This window comes from Schistocerca americana, chromosome 3 (assembly GCF_021461395.2).
Source record: "Schistocerca americana isolate TAMUIC-IGC-003095 chromosome 3, iqSchAmer2.1, whole genome shotgun sequence".
Classification (NCBI taxonomy): domain Eukaryota; kingdom Metazoa; phylum Arthropoda; class Insecta; order Orthoptera; family Acrididae; genus Schistocerca; species Schistocerca americana.
In genome coordinates this window covers 561,820,645-561,841,541 of record NC_060121.1, presented here as the reverse complement: position 1 = coordinate 561,841,541, position 20,897 = coordinate 561,820,645, and the positions used below count along the sequence as shown (strand labels likewise).

The 20,897-nt window shown below is 42.7% G+C and overlaps 1 protein-coding gene across 1 annotated transcript in view; it reads right to left on the bottom strand.

Annotated features, from left to right (window-relative positions):
- The window catches only part of LOC124606222 (BAI1-associated protein 3), a 514,351-nt gene that overhangs the window by 396,809 nt on the left and 96,645 nt on the right, over positions 1-20,897 (bottom strand). The window contains exon 5 of the mRNA XM_047138196.1: positions 13,722-13,766. Within this exon, the coding sequence (XP_046994152.1) occupies positions 13,722-13,766 (45 nt within the window). The remainder of the gene's footprint in view (positions 1-13,721; positions 13,767-20,897) is intronic.

Below are 20,897 nucleotides of genomic sequence, written 5' to 3'. Positions count from 1 at the left end.
GGAGGGCGGCATCTGGGAATGGATAGAAATGCAGAAGTGCAAAATATAAGCGTAAAATGCTTGCAAAATATTGCTTACTTAGATGTGTGCCACAGTTCGTTTTATCTTAGGACCGAGAGATAAGGAAGGACTGTTTTCAGAACTATGAATGGGTTATAGGGAAGGGGAGATCAGAAAATACGGTTTCATAGGTGTTGAGAGGAATGATAGAGAGTAAAGACAGAAGCAATTAAAAGAGAAAATGTAGCGTCAATGGAAACCGCTAGATTTGTTTATAAAGTTTTGGGGGAATGGAATAGAAGGGCACTTGCGGCGATAGTGTCAGAGAGAGAAAGTGTGAGAGAGAATAGAGGAGATATTAACAACTAGTAAACATAATACGAAATCGTTTGCGTATTGTGTGAAGGACAGAGGTTGTATTCATGGATGGGAGGGGGGGGGGGGGGGGGGAGAGAGATGTATTTCAAATAACAAAAGCTCCTGTGACAGAGTCCATCTACGCTGATTAGTTTTTAAGTATCTAGACAGGGTATAAATGAAATCAAAATAGAATATTTAACCAACTGTAATTTCAAAAGAAACCCACTTGCATTAAAAAGGCAACTCAAAGAAAAACTAACCCATATCGTATCTTTTCTGTTGCCACGCGATCTTCCGCTAGCTCCCAACAAGGAAAAATGACGAAGAAGGAGACATAACAAAACATTTTAATGACTCAAATATTTTATCCAGAATTCTTCATTATTTTGTACTTCTATCATGAGTCTTGGCATAGAATGTATAAGCCGTCGGACGTAACAGCCTGAAGAAGCAACTTCCTCCCAGGCTTCCAGGACGCAGTCCCAAAGAGCGTCCGCGGTAGTTAGTTGATTTCGTGGCCAGTTCTCTGTTAATGTTCTGGCGACCTCAGCCCACATGTTTTCCATGGGGTTCATATCAGCCGCCCGTGGCGGCCAGTCCATGACGTTGACGCCAATCGTGGAGAGCCGCTGCTGAACAAATGCAGACTTGTGAATGGGAGAACGGTCCTCTTGCAATGTGACGTCCCCTTCTGCGTACAGCATTCGCAGTGACGGAAGCATCACATTTTCCAATATGTGGACATAGTGCATGCTGTCCAGAGTTCCTTCTATCCTGTGAAGAATTCCTGCCCCTCTCGCAGAAATCCAACCCCAGCAGGTAACAGATAGCCGGTCACTTCTTCTCGTCCTGGTTACATATTCGTGTCGATGGCGAGTCCCTTGCGGCCTGTAAACGATTCGTGGACCGTCGTTACTGGTGGAAAACACCTTCTCATCAGTGAAAATGACGTTGTCCCACGACGCCCTCAGATGGAGCTCCGCAAATGCAAGCCGGTATAAAACATTGCCTTCGCTGAGCTCTTGTTTCACGGCGGATCGTCTTGCAGGCAGTTCAGCGTCCCTCAGCCTTCGGCAAATCGTGTCACTGGAGCCGGGGAAGTTGGTCTCCCGCCGCAACTGCTTGGCGTTCAGAAAGGGATCTTCTCTGCTCTAGACACTAGGTCCCTGTCTTCCTGCTGTGAGCTCACTCTCTTCCTGCCTGAGCCAGGAACCCTGCTGGTGGTGCCTCTTTCAAGGCAGATCCTCCACCATCTCGTTGCAGTGGTATGTGGTACGCCATACCGTCTACCAGCTTCTCTGATGGAACATCCTCCTTCTTGAATGAGAGCGACGACTCTTATCTCGAATAGACCTCTCCAAGTGAGCCATTAGGGCAGACAGCCTGATGTGTATTTCCGCTTGCCACTCTTATACCGTGCCAGGAGAGGAGGTAAACATATTTACGTCAAACGGAGCGGCAGAGGCAGAGGCAGAGGCATGCGGCGCAGCCGTGCTAGCTCGTCGCGGGCTGTTGGCCCACCACCGCCACCGCCAGCTCGCTCACTTGCGTCTCGTCTCGGCCAGCCTGGCTGGCCCGTAGTTCGCGAGCCGCGGCTAGTACAGACCCGGACCGCAAGGCCACGATCACCCCTTGAAGGATCAAAAGTTACACCTAACCTAGCCAAGTCTGTAGTATAAACTAACGTAGCTACAGCTATTATGTATAACATGTGAGGCACACCTACCGTTGACGATTCATTCAAATATTTGACGAACAATACGTTCAAAAATACATTCATTTTAAACACAGCTACCACAAAATATTTCACCTAGCTAGCAATAGCATGACGCAGGAAACCATTGTTTCTTGTAAGCGCTCTGCATTAGATGTAGCCTTAATAAAACGTGTATTCTACAACGTCAACCAAGCGGAATGTAAAAGTAAACAGGTTTGAAGACATCTCCAAATAATAGTATATGTGTAGTATATAATACACGTTTTGTGCACTTATAACATGTACTCAGTGTCTCTGAAACAATACGTACTGCACGACGGAAATTACTTTCTGCTTAGGCACTTCATTTACATCTCAATGATTCACGACTACTAGAGAACACTGCTCTTTACGGTAGTCAATCCACTTGTAAATTAACACCATGATATCGCAGATATTAGGTAACACGTTACTAGGGATGAGAAAGGCCTTAAGGCTTGCAACTAAACATGCTACTCCTAGCTACTACTGAATAAGAATTTGATTATTAACGTGTCTTCATAACCATGTGTGCGGCGTTCGACTCTCAATCGCCATAGACGTTATCGTCGCTTCATTTCTAGTTACATGTGCGCACATCTCGCTAATGGTGGACCAACGTTGGACATTTCTCGTCTGTTCCTGGTTAGACAACGACGGCGGTAGGCGCCGGGTTCGAATCCCGGTCAGGCAATACAACTTCAGCCGTCATTTAAGGTTCTAACCTCACTACTGGTGACAAACTGTGATATCTACATTCCGATATTACGTACTTATTCAACAATCCGGTTAGGTGCTGGGTTCGCATTCTTGTCACCAGCATTACATGATGGCATTTCAATTTTAAACATGTGCATCCTTTGTTCCTTGACAATGCAACAACATACAGCGTCTTTCGAGGTTAATTAGCAAGAAGGTAATTGTCATGTTACGGTTCTTGGTTTCGTACAAACATTATCGTTCAAGTTGATAATTGATAACTGATACTGGTGCAAACGTCAATGTTTGACGTCTCTTTCTGCCTAGTGATCGAGTCTCGATAAGGCACAAAGCTTTGCTTGGTTAACAATGGCTTTACGTTCTGGGTTTGCATCCGGATCCAAAACGAAGACGTTGGTCATGTCATCTAAAGTACAACTTTGTGTACAAGCAACTGTTGATGAGTAATGTGAACAATGATATTACTTGTGATTCGCTGTTAATGTTGGGATTTCCGTAGAGTGCTTGACGCCGTTAATCACGGTCTCTTTTAACTGCTTAGTATTACATAAAGCTGACGCGAAACCACTCCCCGTTGAACGTTGAACGACGTTCAGCATGTGTTGGGTAAACCTTTTAGACAGCAAAGAACTTGTTTCCAATTGCCATACAACTTTATAAATCCACATACTGTCTCAAATATTTAATTGTGCCTAAGGATTACTGAACGATTTATGTGACAAAACTAGTTGTCCCATAACATTTGAAATGTCACTTATTGTAATTAAGTTTAGTTTACAAACGTTAAGGACTATCTGATCTCTTCTGTACTATCGTGGTGTTACTTTACATCTGAACGGACTGTCATAAAGACCGGTGTCCTCTAGAAGTCTCTAACGGTACCCATTGTGTATCTTACAACGACTGTACTGTGGAGGGTTGCGACGATGTGCAACACAGATATGCTATGTTGTTGCATACATTCATGTGCAGCCTTCACGTTGGAATTTAGACGTGACGCACTTTTTTTGCTGTCGAGTGTACATGTGTATGAACAAACAAATGATTACAATTTCAGAAATATTCGATGATTTATTCAAGAAAAAGATTCACAAATTGAGCAAGCCAGAAATGCGGTGGTTCGTCTCTGGCCCTTATGTAAACAATTATTCGGCTTGGTATTGATGACAGAGCTGTTGGATCTCATTCTGAGGGATATCTTGCCAACTGATCAATTGGCGCATTACATCTTCAAAATCCCGAGCTGTTTAGAGAAACCCTACCCATAATGCTCCAAACGTTCTCAGTTGGGGAGAGATCCGGAGACCTTGCTGAGCAAGACAGGGTTTGGCAAGGACGAAGAAAAACAGCAGAAAGGCCGGCCTAGGTGGACGAGTGGTTCTAGGCGTTTCAGTCTGGAACCACGCGGGTGCTGCGGTCGCAGGTTCGAATCCTGCCTCGGGCATGGATGTGTGTGATGTCCTTAAGTTAGTTAGGTTTAAGTAGTTATAAGTATAGGGGACTGATGACCTCAGATGTTAATTCCCATTGTGCTTAGATCCATTTGAAACAGTAAAAAGTCTCGACATGTGCGAGCGGGCATTATCTTGCAGAATTGTAAGCCCAGGAGTACTTGTAAGGAAGGACAACAACACGGGGCTTATAATATCTTATACGTACCGCCATGGTGTAAAGATGTCGCAGATATGGGTCCTGCTATGAAACCAAATGGCACCCCAGACCATCACTCCTGATTGTCAGGCCGTATGGCGGGCGACAATTAGGTTGGTATCCCAACGCTGTTCTGGGCGTCTCCAGACGCGTCTTCGGCCTAGAATCTCACTGACTGGAGCAGAATTGTCTTCAGTTATGAGTCCCGCTTCGGAATGAGCCCCGATGGCCATCGAAGTCGTGTCTGGAGATACTCCATGAGGGCTGAAACCAGGAGCAATGGTCTGAGGCGCCATTTCGTTTCATATCAGGACCCCTTTGTTTGACATCCGCTTCATCTTTACAACACAGAGGTAAGTCGACGATATTCTACGCCCCGTCCGGTTGCCCTTCATGGCAAGCCGTTGTGGACTTGCACTTCAGCAAGGAATTCCCCTTCTGCACACGGCGACAGTTCGATGGATCTTTATAGAGTTGAACACGTTTGGAGCATTATGGGCAAGATCCTCTAACAAGCTCAGGATTTTGACAACATAATGCGTCAGCTCGATAGAGTGTGGCACAATATTCCTCACGAGGACATCCAACAACTCTATCAATCAACGGCAATCCGAATATAGGTTTGCCTGGGGACCAGAGATGGACCAACGCTTTATTGACTTGTTGAAGTTGTGAAGCTGTTTCTCTTGAATAAATCATCCAGTTTCTCTGAAATTGTCATCATTTGTTTGTCTGTACAGTATATCACAGCTGCGAATACGAATCTTATTCGGATAATTCCTTCTTGGAGCTTATTACGTGGGTAGATAGAAGCAGGTCATTACACAAATTGCTTGGCTGTAATTGGAATCAGGTGTTTGCTGTACATGAACTGAATGTAGCACAAGAAAGAAGTTTGCGTACCTTTTCGATGTGGCACTGTCATTTACATATATAGAGGTTTTTTTATGTTTTCTTCATTTTAAAGTAGTCGCCACTCAGTGTTTTTATTGATACATTCTAACTCATTTTAAAACGATTTGGAAGGTGGGAGGGTAACCAGCTTGAAAAGACGCTCATTTTGATATGTTTTATTGTAATGAAGTCTGTGTAATCATTGAAGATTGTCATTTTTACAATTCTGTAAGAAGTCATGAACTTATCTGGGGTGGTCTGGTTTCTGGGGTTTGAAATATGTATCGCTGTAGCGATTAGTAGTCGTTGGTTGGACTGCAGTCGATGGAGAGTGTCGGACTTGGAGAGCCTGGATAGCGATTGGCTGGGAGTTGGTTATTTTCAGAGTGACAATACGGCCGCACCATTTCAACACTTAGAAAATTCACAGGTGAAAGAATTTGAGCAGCCGCATGGACTTAGTCGTTGTCACGCTGCTCCCGAGTATTCTGTTTCTTCGTGGTTTCTCGTGGCTGAAGTACATTAACTTGACATATGTGACTGTATATTCGTGGTGAACTTTTACGAAAAATAGTGCAATATAACCGAAGAAATTCCAGCTTACTATTTCGTCAGGATTTGGATTCTGATATAACAACTGTGCTGGCTGAATGTATTGGGGAGTTTCCCAAATAGTTTTCTACATTACGTAACTTGACTGCACACGGTACAATTTTTATAACTCAACTTGAGGCGGAACGGAACGCTTTTAATAATCTTTTCTAAGGCAATCATCGTATTCATCTATTACCAATAATACAGTTTCTATTTTATATCAGTTTCGTCATTGACTAAATTATTTCATCTGTTCCATTTATTTCCTCAATATTATTTAAATTGTTTTATTAATTGTTTATTTACTAGCCATTTACCCGCGGCTTTAACTGTGTACGTGCTCGACATATATATATAATAGACATATCTCCAATTCCTCTCTATCTACACTCCTGGAAATGGAAAAAAGAACACATTGACACCGGTGTGTCAGACCCACCATACTTGCTCCGGACACTGCGAGAGGGCTGTACAAGCAATGATCACACGCACGGCACAGCGGACACACCAGGAACCGCGGTGTTGGCCGTCGAATGGCGCTAGCTGCGCAGCATTTGTGCACCGCCGCCGTCAGTGTCAGCCAGTTTGCCGTGGCATACGGAGCTCCATCGCAATCTTTAACACTGGTAGCATGCCGCGACAGCGTGGACGTGAACCGTATGTGCAGTTGACGGACTTTGAGCGAGGGCGTATAGTGGGCATGCGGGAGGCCGGGTGGACGTACCGCCGAATTGCTCAACACGTGGGGCGTGATGTCTCCACAGTACATCGATGTTGTCGCCAGTGGTCGGCGGAAGGTGCACGTGCCCGTCGACCTGGGACCGGACCGCAGCGACGCATGGATGCACGCCAAGACCGTAGGATCCTACGCAGTGCCGTAGGGGACCGCACCGCCACTTCTCAGCAAATTAGGGACGCTGTTGCTCCTGGGGTATCGGCGAGGACCATTCGCAACCGTCTCCATGAAGCTGGGCTACGGTCCCGCATACCGTTAGGCCGTCTTCCGCTCACGCCCCAACATCGTGCAGCCCGCCTCCAGTGGTGTCGCGACAGGCGTGAATGGAGGGACGAATGGAGACGTGTCGTCTTCAGCGATGAGAGTCGCTTCTGCCTTGGTGCCAATGATGGTCGTATGCGTGTTTGGCGCCGTGCAGGTGAGCGCCACAATCAAGACTGCATACGACCGAGGCACACAGGGCCACACCCGGCATCATGGTGTGGGGAGCGATCTCCTACACTGGCCGTACACCACTGGTGATCGTCGAGGGGACACTGAATAGTGCACGGTACATCCAAACCGTCATCGAACCCATCGTTCTACCATTCCTAGACCGGCAAGGGAACTTGCTGTTCCAACAGGACAATGCACGTCCGCATGTATCCCGTGCCACCCAACGTGCTCTAGAAGGTGTAAGTCAACTACCCTGGCCAGCAAGATCTCCGGATCTGTCCCCCATTGAGCATGTTTGGGACTGGATGAAGCGTCGTCTCACGCGGTCTGCACGTCCAGCACGAACGCTGGTCCTACTGAGGCGCCAGGTGGAAATGGCATGGCAAGCCGTTCCACAGGACTACATCCAGCATCTCTACGATCGTCTCCATGGGAGAATAGCAGCCTGCATTGCTGCGAAAGGTGGATATACACTGTACTAGTGCCGACATTGTGCATACTCTGTTGCCTGTGTCTATGTGCCTGTGGTTCTGTCAGTGTGATCATGTGATGTATCTGACCCCAGGAATGTGTCAATAAAGTTTCCCCTTCCTGGGACAATGAATTCACGGTGTTCTTATTTCAATTTCCAGGAGTGTATGTCCGCCTTTTTCCACCTTTTACTCTCCTCTGATTTCTGTTCTAGAGATGTGGAGTGTTGATTTGTTCCGATCTGTAATCGTTAATGAAGCCGTATCGAGAAAATGTCATTCCCATTTAATCTAGAATGCAGTGTAGAAATTACGAAATATTAATAGAGAGAATTATGCAGAGAGCACATCTGTAAGTTTATCACCGACATTAACACTAGATTACTAAATCCTCGTAAAATTTATGACTGCTATAGGGTATAAAACACGACATTTTATACTTAATTTGCTATGTAACATACCATTATAGATGTAATAACGGTAATTAACTATTACATATCCTATAAATTATGATTTTCTTTGAATAAAGCGTCCAGTAGTAGACTTTACGATGGCTTAATAGCAATATAAGATTCCCCTCCCCCCCTCCCCCACCCCACTTTAATGTTCTTGGGTTAAGGAAAGTGGTATGCATTATACAGAACTGTAACTCAAGACCGATCGTAGATGATGTTCTTCGTTAAACCTTCACACACAGGGATGTATAAATTCTACTCTTTCACCCTCTCCCTTCCCTAAAGAGGTAGCTTCAATCACATTGGATAGTTTCTTCATAACACAAAGCCATGTCTACTTCATCAAGATTTCGAAGTAACGTCATTGGCGCTTCTATTGTGAGAAAAAAAAAGATGCGCTAGCAGACCAGCAGGATCAGATACTTAGCTGGAAACTGTACGGCCTCTTTGTCATCTACTACAGTGCCAGCAGACTTGTACTAGCATCTGGTAACATGGCTAGCACTTTACTGTTTGTTTCGTTAATGTCGTATTTTCTAGGTGCAAAATAGCCCTCTCTCGCAACCAGTTCATAATGTGAAAGTTCTCCAAAATGTCTGGGTAGCTTTACAATGGAATATACCAACGTATTTCCTCCTCTTACCTCCTAAAACTGTGGGTCTTCTCCTCCCCTCTCTCATCATCTATCACCTTCTCCCTTTTCTGTGTCCACCATTTTCTCTCCTACCCGCCCCCCCCCCCCTTCCCTCTGTCCACCTCATCCTCCCACTTCTGTCCACTCTACCTCCCCTGTCTCTGTTCATCTCCTCCTTCCCTCTCTCCCTGTCTATTTCCTCCACCCCTGTCTCTTAATCTTGTATAGGTTCCCTACAAAGAATGTCGCTATGGTAGGCCAAAACTACTCCAACATAATATACATAATATACCTGTCGTGCAGGCAGGCCTTACATGTTGAGAGCTGGAAAACCGTTTCTTGCCCCTGCTGTGTAGGCTACTCTGCAGATCTGGTTGATAAGGAGGGTGGGACAGCCTACACGACAGGGTTTGAAAAAAAGAAGTTTTTACCCCATATCTCCTCTGCTATGGGGATTAGAAGACGTTGACCTCCTACTCATGATGTAGGCTGTCTATGCGCCAAATTTGGTTGAAATCAATCCATGAGTTTGGAAGACAGAGTTAGACATACATAGATACATGTTGCTTTACATTTATATACTAGCCTTTCCCCATGACTGCTTGTGTAAGTGTTCAACACAGTATATTGCATTCATATCCTCCTCCCCCCTGTGTCCACCTCCTTGTCCACCTGTCACTCTGTCCACCTCATCCTCCCATTATCTGTCTTCATATCCCTTCTCTCTGTCTGTCTGCTCCTCCTCTCTCCCCACCCATATCCTCCCTCTCTCTGTCTGTCTCCTTGACCCACTTCTCTCTCTCCCCCCCCTTCCTCCTGCACCTATTTCTCTGTCCATCTCCTCTCTCCCCTCTCTCCTCTCTCTCTCTCTCTGTTCATCTTGTCCTCCCCCTCTCTTTCTCTCTGTCTCATCCTGCCCCATCACTCTTTCTGTCTCCTAGTGGCCTCTCCCTATCCGATTCCTTTCTCCCAACACACTTCTCCCTCCCTACACACTTCCTCCTCCTTCCCACCTCTCTTTGTCCCACCCCCCTGCCCTTCTCTCTGCTCATAGCCTTCTGAACCCATCTATCCCCATCCATCCCCTCCTATCAACTCTCTGTCCACTGCCTTCTCCGCACATCTCACCTCCCCTACTCACACCCATCCACACATGGAGCCACTGCAAAACAGTTTCATAAGACAGGCTGATACTGCTGTCACAACATCACTTTCTTGAAGGCAGCCTTCATGTAAGGGACTTGGAAACAGTTTTTTACACCTGATGTGAAGGCTGCTCCGAGCAGAAGGTGAATAAGCAGGCCAATGATATTATACACTTGTCTTGTAGGCAACTTAGATATTGGGGCTCGGGAGACGAAAATTTAACAGTCATGGGTGACTGGAATTCGAGAGTAGGAAAAGGGAGAGAAGGAAACATAAAAAGTGAATATGGATTGGGGGTAAGAAATGAAAGAGGAAGCCGTCTGGTAGAATTTTGCATAGAGCATAACTTAATCATAGCTAACACTTGGTTCAAGAATCATAAAAGAAGGTTGTATACATTGAAGAATCCTGGAGATAATAGAAGGTATCAGATTATATAATGGTAAGACAGAGATTTAGGAACCAGGTTTTAAATTGTAAGACATTTCCAGGGGCAGATGTGGACTCTGATCGCAATCTATTGGTTATGAACTGTAGATTAAAACTGAAGAAACTGCAAAAGGTGGGAATTTAAGGCCTACTGACTAAACCAGAGGTTGTACAGAGTTTCAGGGAGAGCATAAGTGAACAATTGTCACGAATGAGGGAAAGAAATATAGAAGAAGAATGGGTAGCTCTGAGGGATGAAGTAGTGAAGGCAGCAGAGGATCAAGTAGGTAAAAAGACGAGGGCTAGTAGAAATCCTGGGGTAACAGAATAAATATTGATTTTAATTGATGAAAGGAGAAGATATAAAAATGCAGTAAATGAAGCAGGCATAAAGGAATACAAACTTCTCAAAAATGAGATCGACAGGAAGTGCAAAATGGCTAAGCAGGGATGGATAGAGGACAAATGTAAGGCTGTAGAGGCTTATCTCACTAGGGGTAAGATAGATACTGCCTACAGGAAAATTAAAGAGACCTTTGGAGAAAAGAGAAGCACTTGTATGAATATCAAGAGCTCAGATGGAAACCCAGTTCTAAGGAAAGAAGGAAAAGCAGAAAGGTGGAAGGAGTATATAGAGGGTCTATACAATGGCGATGTACTTGCGGACAATGTTATGAAAATGGAATAGGATGTAGATGAAGATGAAATGGGAGATACGATAGTGCGTGAAGAGTTTGACAGAGCACTGAAAGACCTGAGTCGAAACAAGGCCCTGGCAGTAGTCAACATTCCACTAGAACTACTAACGGTCTGGGAGAGCCATTCCTGAGAAAACTCTACCATCTGGTGAGCAAGATGTATGAGACAGTCGAAATACCCTCAGACTTGAAGAAGAATATAATAATTCCAATCCCAAAGAAAGCAGGTGTTGACGGATGTGAAAATTACCGAACTATCAGTTTAATAAGTCACAGCTGCAAAATACTAACGCGAATTCTTTACAGACGAATGGAAGAACTGGTAGAAGACGACCTCGGGGAAGATCAGTGTGGATTCCGTGGAAATATTGGAACACGTGAGGCAATACTGACCTTACGACTTATCTTAGAAGAAAGATTAAGGAAAGGCAAACCTACGTTTCTAGTATTTGTAGACTTAGACTAAGCTTTTGACAGTGTTGAATGGAATACTCTCTTTCAAATTCTCAAGGTGGCAGGTGTAAAATACATGGAGCGATAGGCTATTTACAATTTGTACATAAACCAGATGGCAGTTATAAGAGTCGAGGGGCATGAAAGAGAAGCAGTGGTTGGGAAGGGAGTGAGACAGGGTTGTAGCCTCTCCCCGATGTTATTCAATCTGTATGTAGAGCAAGCAGTAAAGGAAACAAAAGAAAAATTCGGAGTAGGTCTTAAAATCCATGGAGAAGAAATAAAAACTTTGAGGTTCGCTGATGACATTGTAATTCTGTCAGAGACAGCAACGGACTTGGAAGAACAGTTGAACGGAATGGACAGTGTCTTGAAAGGAGGATATAAGATGAACATCAACAAAAGCAAAACTAGGATAGTGGAATGTAGTCGAATTAAGTTGGGTGATGCTGAGGGAATTCGATTGGGAAATGAGACACTTAAAGTGGTAAATGAGTTTTGCTATTTGGGGAGCAAAATAAATGATGGTGGTCTAACTAGAGAGGATTTAAAATGTAGACTGGCAATGTAAAGGAAAGCGTTTCTGAAGAAGAGAAATTTGTTAACATTGAGCATAGATTTAAGTGTCAGGAAGTCGTTTCTGAAAGTATTTGTATGGAATGTAGCCATGTGTGGAAGTGAAACATTGACGATAAACAGTTTGGACAAGATGAGAATAGAAGCTTTCGAAATGTGGTGCTATAGAAGAATACTGAAGATTAGATGAGTAGATCACATAGCTAATGAGGAGGTATTGGATAGAATTGGGGAGAAGCGGAGTTTGTGGCACAACTTGACTAGAAGAGGGGACCGGTTGGTAGGACATGTTCTGAGGCATCAAGGGATCACAAATTTAGCACTGGAGGGCAGCGTGGAGAGTAAACATCGTAGAGGGAGACCAAGAGATGAATACACTAAACAGATTCAGAAGGATGTAGGTTGCAGTAAGTATTGGGAGATGAAGAAGCTTGCACAGGATAGAGTAGCATGGAGAGCTGCATCAAACCAGTCTCAGGACTGAAGACCACAACAACAACAAGAACTCTTTCTTGCTCCTGGTATATAGGCTGTCCTGCTAATCAAGTCCATAAGATTGGCTGACCCTACCCACACACAATATGTCTGCCGAGCAGGGTAGCCTACATGAAAGGGTTGAAAAAATCTTGCTTTGCCTGTGACTCCACTCCTGTAGGAGCTAGGCGGTTGTAACCTAGCACAGTGCACTACTCGTTAAGTTTGCTGTTTGTGTGCCAAATTTCGTTCAAGTTGAGCCAGGGATTTGGAAGAACATGCGGCACACACACACACACACACACACACACACAGACACACACACACACACACACACACACAGCTGAGACTAGTCCCTATGACTTTGCTCACATATGTGTTCTTCAAATATGTAGCAGACATGTCCTGCTTTCCCCTCTCTGCATCTACCTCTTCCTTCCCCATCTCCCCGTCCACCCAGTCCTGTCACCACTATCTGCCTATCTCCTCCTCCCCATCTCTCTGCCCACCTCTTCCATACTCCTTTATCCCTCTTAACCTATCTGCTCTTCACCACCTCTCTGTGTGTATAAATCCCTTGCTGCCCATCCCTCCCTATGCATTCCCATTTCTTCTCTCCAATTATGCCTGTTTATCTCCTCTTACCTACCTCTCCCTATTCTCCTCCTCCTGTCCCTCCCCCCACTATGCAGATCAATATGGCGTGCCCATACTACTCCAACACAGTGTGCCTGTCTTGTAGGGCAGCCTAGTCATTGAGGAATGGAAAAAGAAAACCATTTATTGCCCATGATGTGTAGGCTGCCATGCAGCATGGCTGTAGTACTGGGCCACTTACATGTCCGAGCCTGAAAAGCTGTACTTAATCAGACGGTGAATGGATGCTTGGTTAATGTTACTTTATTAAGATTCAGTCGAGTTCCTCGTTCTGTTTTTTCGTGTTAATTATATTTTTGTGTTGCTTTACTGGAACTGCAGTGTTACCGTAATGTCTAGAAAATAACACGTATTCTCGGCAAGTAAAATCGATAAATCTCAATAGTCTACAAATACAATTGGTTTATATCTTCAGCAAAGCGAAGCAAAGCAAAGATGTTTTTCCTATTATTACTTGAGGTGATTTACAAAGTGAAATGAAACATATATGGCAAGAAAACTGAGTGTTATTTGACGCGTCTGCAGTGTGATAAACAATAGAGCGTAAAAATTTCCGTACGATAATAATCAATAACTACTTTATTAACTGCCAGCAAGATACTTACCAGATATCGAGATGCAGAATGTCACTCGCGACGTCATCGATATCACTGAAACACAAAGAAGTCATAATTAATTAATTAAAACTATACTCAAGTGTTAGCTCAATACAATCGTTACAGAGTAGGCTATGAGCTGGAGCTAACTGAGAAGTCAAATTCATTTCGTGGGCATCAATAGCTGAGCGCTATTGATTATTTTGTAAAGTTGTAAAACGTAAGCTTTCACGGCAGGAAATGTTAGACTTTCTCAGATATTGCGGTCTATTATGTAGTGGTAGGACGAATTTCTTGTTGAAAGGCGACGTTTCGCCCCCATCCTCAGTAACTAGACAGGCTTTGCTACAGACCATGCTGAAGATATCCTTTACACAAGGGGACGGAGCGTCGGGCTGCAATAAGAATATCATCCGATCGTGGCACAATAGCCTGGAATATTTTCATACATGTGAATTTAATAAAAGAGCAGATAGGAATCACCTCAGCTATTTATATCAGAATATGTTTTCGATTAAATTATTGGTCGTAGGTGCTGCTACACATTTCGTGGCGTCACAAACAACGCTTATGTTTTAAATTAGTTAACAGTTGTAAAGACGTGTTAAGATGGAATGTGCACGCAACTGATTTAGGACTGCAAGTAGTAACGATTTAATCGAGTATCGCTACTTGATAAAATGCTGGTGTAAATCGTTAAAAGGAGAGTGGGTCATAGTTTAATATTTTGTCTACAACAGTATTATCGGAAAAGTTACATTAGCTTAACAGAAAGAGAATTTTGAAGCATATCTATCATGGCCATACGGATGTGGCCTGGAACTGATAAGAAATAAATTGCAGAAACCCTAATCTGGATGTTCAGGAACACTGGCTTATGAGTGAGGAGTATAGCTTCTTTACCATTGTGCCACATCTCACTGTCTGTTACTATCGACCGTGGTGCTTTGAAGTTGCTAATAGCACATTCTGATTATTTTTTGCTTTTAAATTTACACTGTGGTCCACGATAAATTCATTAGCTACCAAACTTTGGAATCGCTTGCACATATTAATATTTTAAATCTAGATATTGAAAAAATCCGGTACGAGAAGAATAGAGGAATAAAGAGAATTTTCATCATGATTTCAAAACATCAAAATCTCCCTAACAGGTAGCCACCGTATTGTTCAAACAACGTTACAGCGGTATGTCGCTGCGGTACGACGCGGAATATACCCAACACTGACAATGGTATAAATATCTGCTAATTATATTGCTTCCTTCCGGACGAATGCCCGTGTGCCATATTAATGACGCTATAGCAAAAGCGATAACAATATGCAGATGTTTTTAATTTTCACTCAAGTCAGCTTGTTGGCAGCGTTGCGCTGGTCCAATTATTTTTATAATTTTAGCTTCATTTTGTCACAGAAGCATAATGCGTACAAGGGAGCAACTGAACACAATACCCTATAGAAAAACACGAAAGGTACTCATTATATTAATTGTGCCAGGACTAAATACAGCAGTCATGCCCAGTTATAGAATTTTTGTCTGTAGATAATTAATATATTCATTGTTATATCCGTTTTATGCAAAAACTGATACATTTTACGTTTTCAGGTGGCCTTTTGAAGGAAGCCATATTTATTTCGCAAACACTACAGGTTCAGAATTCTGCATGATGAATGAAATCAAATTAATTAATGATGCCTGTCAGATGCGCATGTTCCAGATACTAAGTCTTCTGCATTATGATTAATTGTATTTTACTTATTCCTATCTGCAGTCAACAAAATTAAGTCTGTCAGTGTGCTAGGATAATGGAAAGATATCTTTCTTTATCATAGGCAGTTTATTTCCTCGCAACTAGACGATAATAACATAACAAAAATCTTTGCTTGAAGTGAAAAAATATTCTAATTTATAGTCCTTAAGATATCGTACAGCAGATGTTCAATACACGATTTTAAGTACCTCGGTCTTTTTTCAAGACTGAAAGATGAACAAATGGAACAGGTTTTGTGTGAATTATTCAAGTTTGTATGAGCACTGATAACATTATTCATTATATGATTTAAGTAGACTAAGAATTCAGCTGTACAGAACATATTTTCTGTCGGCAACATACACTGTTCCTAAGGTTTCGAGACTTTGGTGCGGCGTAAAGTTTGCTCGTAAGCGCCCTGTAGATTTTGAATGTTCTTACATCTCTCAGACGGACTCCATTCAAAAGTATCGTGACTGATGTTCATACTTAATTTGAATCAGACGTGTAAAATGAACTTTGTGTAAGGCTTTGAAGAGAGTATTTCGTTTCGTTGCGACAAGTGTCGCAGATCAGACATCGCAGATTTTTTGTTATTGAAATGTAAGTGATAGCCCGCTTCAGTTTTTAGGTTCATTAATGCTCTTTATAGTGTTGATGACTTAAACTGAATTACGGTGCCAAACTGAAAATACTTCGAAAAACATCGAATTAGGAATTGCGATTTATGCTTGCCCATTATCTTATACTGTCCACTGTTTATTAATTTTTCTCTAAATAGAAGCTTGCCATATTTTTCTGGGTCGAATCCAGGACATATTGCTATTTTTTTTAGTCCAACACAGGACATATTTTTGAAATTACTTAAAAGTCCGAAGAGTTCACTGAAACATCCCACCACTGTCCCGGACTGTCTCCAGGCGTGTCTTCGCTAGTCATCGGGGCTCATTTCGAAGCGTGACTTCTCACTGAAGTCAGTGAGATTCCAGGCGGAAGATGTGTTTGGAGACACCCCGGACAGCTTTGGGATCCCAACCTGACTGTCGCGTGCCATACGGCTCGACAACCAGGAGTGATGATATGGGGAGCCATTTCTTTTCGTAGCACGATCCCTTTGGTTGTCATCCGCGGCAGCCTTAGAGCACAGCGGTACGCCTAGGATATTCTGCGCCCCATTTTGTTGGCCTTCATGGCAAGCCATTCTGGGCTTACGTTTCAGTAAGCACACGGCGAGAACTTCAACCGCTTGTCTTCGTGCTTGCCAAACCATAACTTGGCTAGCAAGGTCGCCGGGTCTCTGCCTCATTGAGAAAGTTTGGAGCATTATGGGCAGGGTCTTCTAATCAGCTCGGGATTGTTACGATCTAACGCGCCAACTGGACAGAATTTGGCAAGATATCCCTCAGGAGGATATGCAACAAGTCTATCAATCAGTGCCAAGCCGAATAACTGCTGGCACAAGGTCCAGAGGTGAACCAACGCATTATTATCTTGCTCAATGTGTGAAGTTCTTATTCTTGAATAAATCATCCACCTTTTCTGAAATCATAATCTTTTGTCTGTACGTGTACATCAACCGGTTCCCGTCCCATTCAAATCATTCCTTCATGGTGCACCTTTTTTTGGTCCTAGAGTGTATTTTACCTTTTACTACATTTATTTGGAGCATTGTATGTACAATTGTTCAGTACATCATGGAATAAATGTGACACTGTTCTCATTGGCAACTGTATACCATCACCCGATTGGCTACGACTAATGGAAACGAAATGCCACCAGCAACACGCAGCGGAAGAGCCGCCAACACCGTAAATTTGCTTTAACCAATTTAAATATACTTTAACCAGTTAAGCGACTCTAACAGAGTTTGTTCAGTATGAGCACCGGAGACGTCGACGATATGCTGTACAGCACCAGATTTTGACCTGGTGGCCAAAGTCGAAATTAATTTTTTTTCCAGCGTAAATCAATTCTGCATTATCGTATTAGCTGATCTATCAAGTATCGCTGCCATACTATGATTACAGCCCACACTGGACCTCAGCGAGTTATTATTTTTTATTATTATTATTTTGAGCTTTTCCTCATTACAGAGGCTTGTCTCCAACTTAATAATTTACTTGGAAATTACATACAAACAATAAACGTTCTTAAACTATATTTTCAAAATATTCCTCCAGGTGTTTCGATCTTGCGTGTCCTCTTCCTCTGCGCCCATTCTCCTCCTTGTGTGCTGTACATTTTGGAGCCAGGTGGTCATAGGCCGTCCTCTTCTTCTTCTCCCCCCCGGTTCCCACTCCAGTATCAATGTTTGTATTCTGGTTTTCTCCATTCATCGTACATGCCCGTATCACTGCAATTTCTTCCTATCCATTACGTCATATATTCTTTCTTTTATTTCCATTGTCCTTATTATTTCGGTGTTCCTTATCTTTTCTTTCATGGAGATTCTTGCCGATCTTCTCCAAAAGTCCATCTCTAGAGCTTGTAATTTTTTAATGTGGTTCATGTTAATTGTCCAGGTCCCGTTCCATACAGAACCACACTCTCTAATATGGATTTATATATTAATTTTTTTGTTCTTCTCATTACATTCCTGCTCCATAAGACTGTGTTAAGCATCCCAATGACCCTCCGTCCGATACTAATTCTTTTATTGATTTCTGACTCTGATTTTCCCTCGATTTCTAAAATTGATCCCAAATAACAGAAAGTGTTTATCTTTTTGATTTTCTTTCCTTCAATGTATAGCTCATCTGAATCATTAGCCAAGTATTCTGTTTTTTGGTAATTAATCTTCAAACCCCAAGTTTTGTATGCTACTGCTAGTTGATTGCACATATAGTCAGCATCCTCCCCATCCTGTGCTACGACCACTTGATCATCAGCAAATAATAATGATGTAGGTAAACTCCATCTCTTATTTCTAATCCCATACTATTACATTTACGAGACCATGTTCTAAGGCTAATATCTATATAGATTTTAAATAATGATGGTGGCATGGGACAGCCCTGTAAAAGGCCTTTGCTTGTTCTAAATTTCTGTGAAAGTTTATCACCAACTTTCAAGTGGCAAATGTTATCTTTATACATCTGTTGTATTATTTTAATCAAGGAAGGGTTTATGTTTGCCATATGTAGTGCTATCCAAAGTAATTTTCTTGTAACAGTATCATACGCGTTTTGTAGATCTATGAAAATTAATCCTATATTTTTTAATTTTTCCCTATGTTTCTCCAAAATCTGTCGTAATGTGAAAATATGGGCAACACATGATCTCCCAGCCGTGAATCCACATTGTTCTTCTTGGGTTCTAAAATTTTTTTCCAGTTTGTTTTTAATTACTTTCGCAAAAATTCTCATAAATGTATTTGTAACACAAATTCCTCGATAGTTTGAACAAATTTTGCGGTCCCCTTGCTTAAATATTGTATTAATGTAACCTAGCTTCATCTCGTTGGGTATTGAATCTCCAAGTATCATTTTGTTGAAGAGCTGTGTTATCAGTTTCACAATTTTGTCACCACCATATTTCAGACACTCCAGACTGATATTGCCTGGTCCCGGTGATTTACCATTCTTTCCTGTCCTCAACGCCTGAAGTACTTCACTTTCTAAAATCTGGATCTCATCATCTTCATGTCCTTTTTCTTCCCCTGTTCCTTCTTCTAGATATTCTTCTCTGTCCTCATTTAATAATTTTTGGAAATACTCTTCCCATTCCTTTTGTGTTATCAGTTGGAGATTAGTTTTGCTTTTTGTATCCTGTCGAAGCCCTTTCAATACTGACCATGCTTCTTTTGCTCTCCCAAATCCTAATTTGCTATTCACCTTGGCACATATTCTTTCCCATGCTTCATTTTTTGCCATCCTTATTTTTTTCATCACTTCATTCTTCTTTTCCTTGTATATTGATCTTGTTTCTTCTGATTTATCATTCAGCGAGTACCTGCTCTTTAATTATAACCAACAGGTACTTAAAAAATTATAAATTTTATTACATATAAGTAGAAAAATTGTGAAGCAGAGTTACGGAGGGGGACGTGAGGGATGGGGGAGGGAGAAAAATGGTTCAAATGGCTCTCGGCACTATGGCACTTAACATCGGAGGTCATCAGTCCCCTAGAATTTAGAACTACTTAAACCTAACTAACCTAAGGACATCACACACATCCATGCCCGAGGCAGGATCCGAACCTGCGACCGTAGCGATCGCGTGGTTCCAGACTGAGGCGCCTAGAACCGCTCGGCCACAACTGCCGGCGGGGAGGGAGAAGGGCGCATTTAAGCCAAAGGCTGAGAATCGCTTCCTTACGGCTCTGATAATCAGTACTGTGCTTCAACATCCATTGGCTCCAAACGACACGAGACCGATTCTCAATACAGGTTCAGTTTGTGAGGGAACAAGGTACTGCTCCAGTAATACTTTCCGCGCAATGGCTTGAAAGTTACCGGTTACACTTGGATCTGATCGATTCCTGACTGAAGGCTGGGCATTAACACCAACAACAAAATGATGTGTTCTAAGTTAACATCTATGCAAGTCATTGTCCGCCTCGGTTGTTGTCTTGTGACATCACTTTTGCATGGTGCCCCAGCTCTCTACCCTATTGACTGTGAAGCTGAAACCCTATTAGAGACAGAACATTACCAAGCCTGGTATGTTCACACATGTGCTTTGAATGGTTGAAATCTACGCTGTCAGAGATGTTCTATCTACACCTTCAACTGGGTGCACCTCCTTTGGAAAGCATTTCCGGCCATATTTCCGTATGATATACTTTGCACCTTATCCTCTCAGGAGCTGTTTCCCGTAGTTTGTCAATAAAGTTAGAAGAAATGCACTAATTAAAATACAAATAAGTAAAAGAAGAAATTTCAAAATAAATACATATAGTAAAATCACCCTGTATATCGTACTAAGCGGGTAGCATATAGCCGTTAGCTCTGTTTGTTCTCAATCTGAATGTGAGAATCTTATGGGTGAAACCTTTTTATGTTTCTGATTTCTAAGCGGGATGGTAAGAGAGAAGCTCATCTGTAATACGTACTGAAGCGACAAATGAAACTTTTTACCAAGGCTGGGATTCGAATCTGGGTATCCAGCTCACTAGGCAGTCTCACTAACCATTACACCACCCTGGCACAGTGGTTTTGCGCCACTGCACGGACTCCAAACTCCCATTCCCATTTCAATTTACTTGGTATTCCCCCTAAACTGAAACAGAATTCCAGAGGCCATCTAACTGTATTGCAATAACACTACAGCATAAAATGAAACAGGGGATCTTACCTGAAACCCAGGTACAGGGGCTTTAATCAGATGAAATTACTGTGAACAGGAGAGGTGGGTTTGACTACCGGCCTTGGAACAAGTATACACATCATAGATGTCTGAAACTTGAAAAGACCTCTGGAACCATTCTATTTCA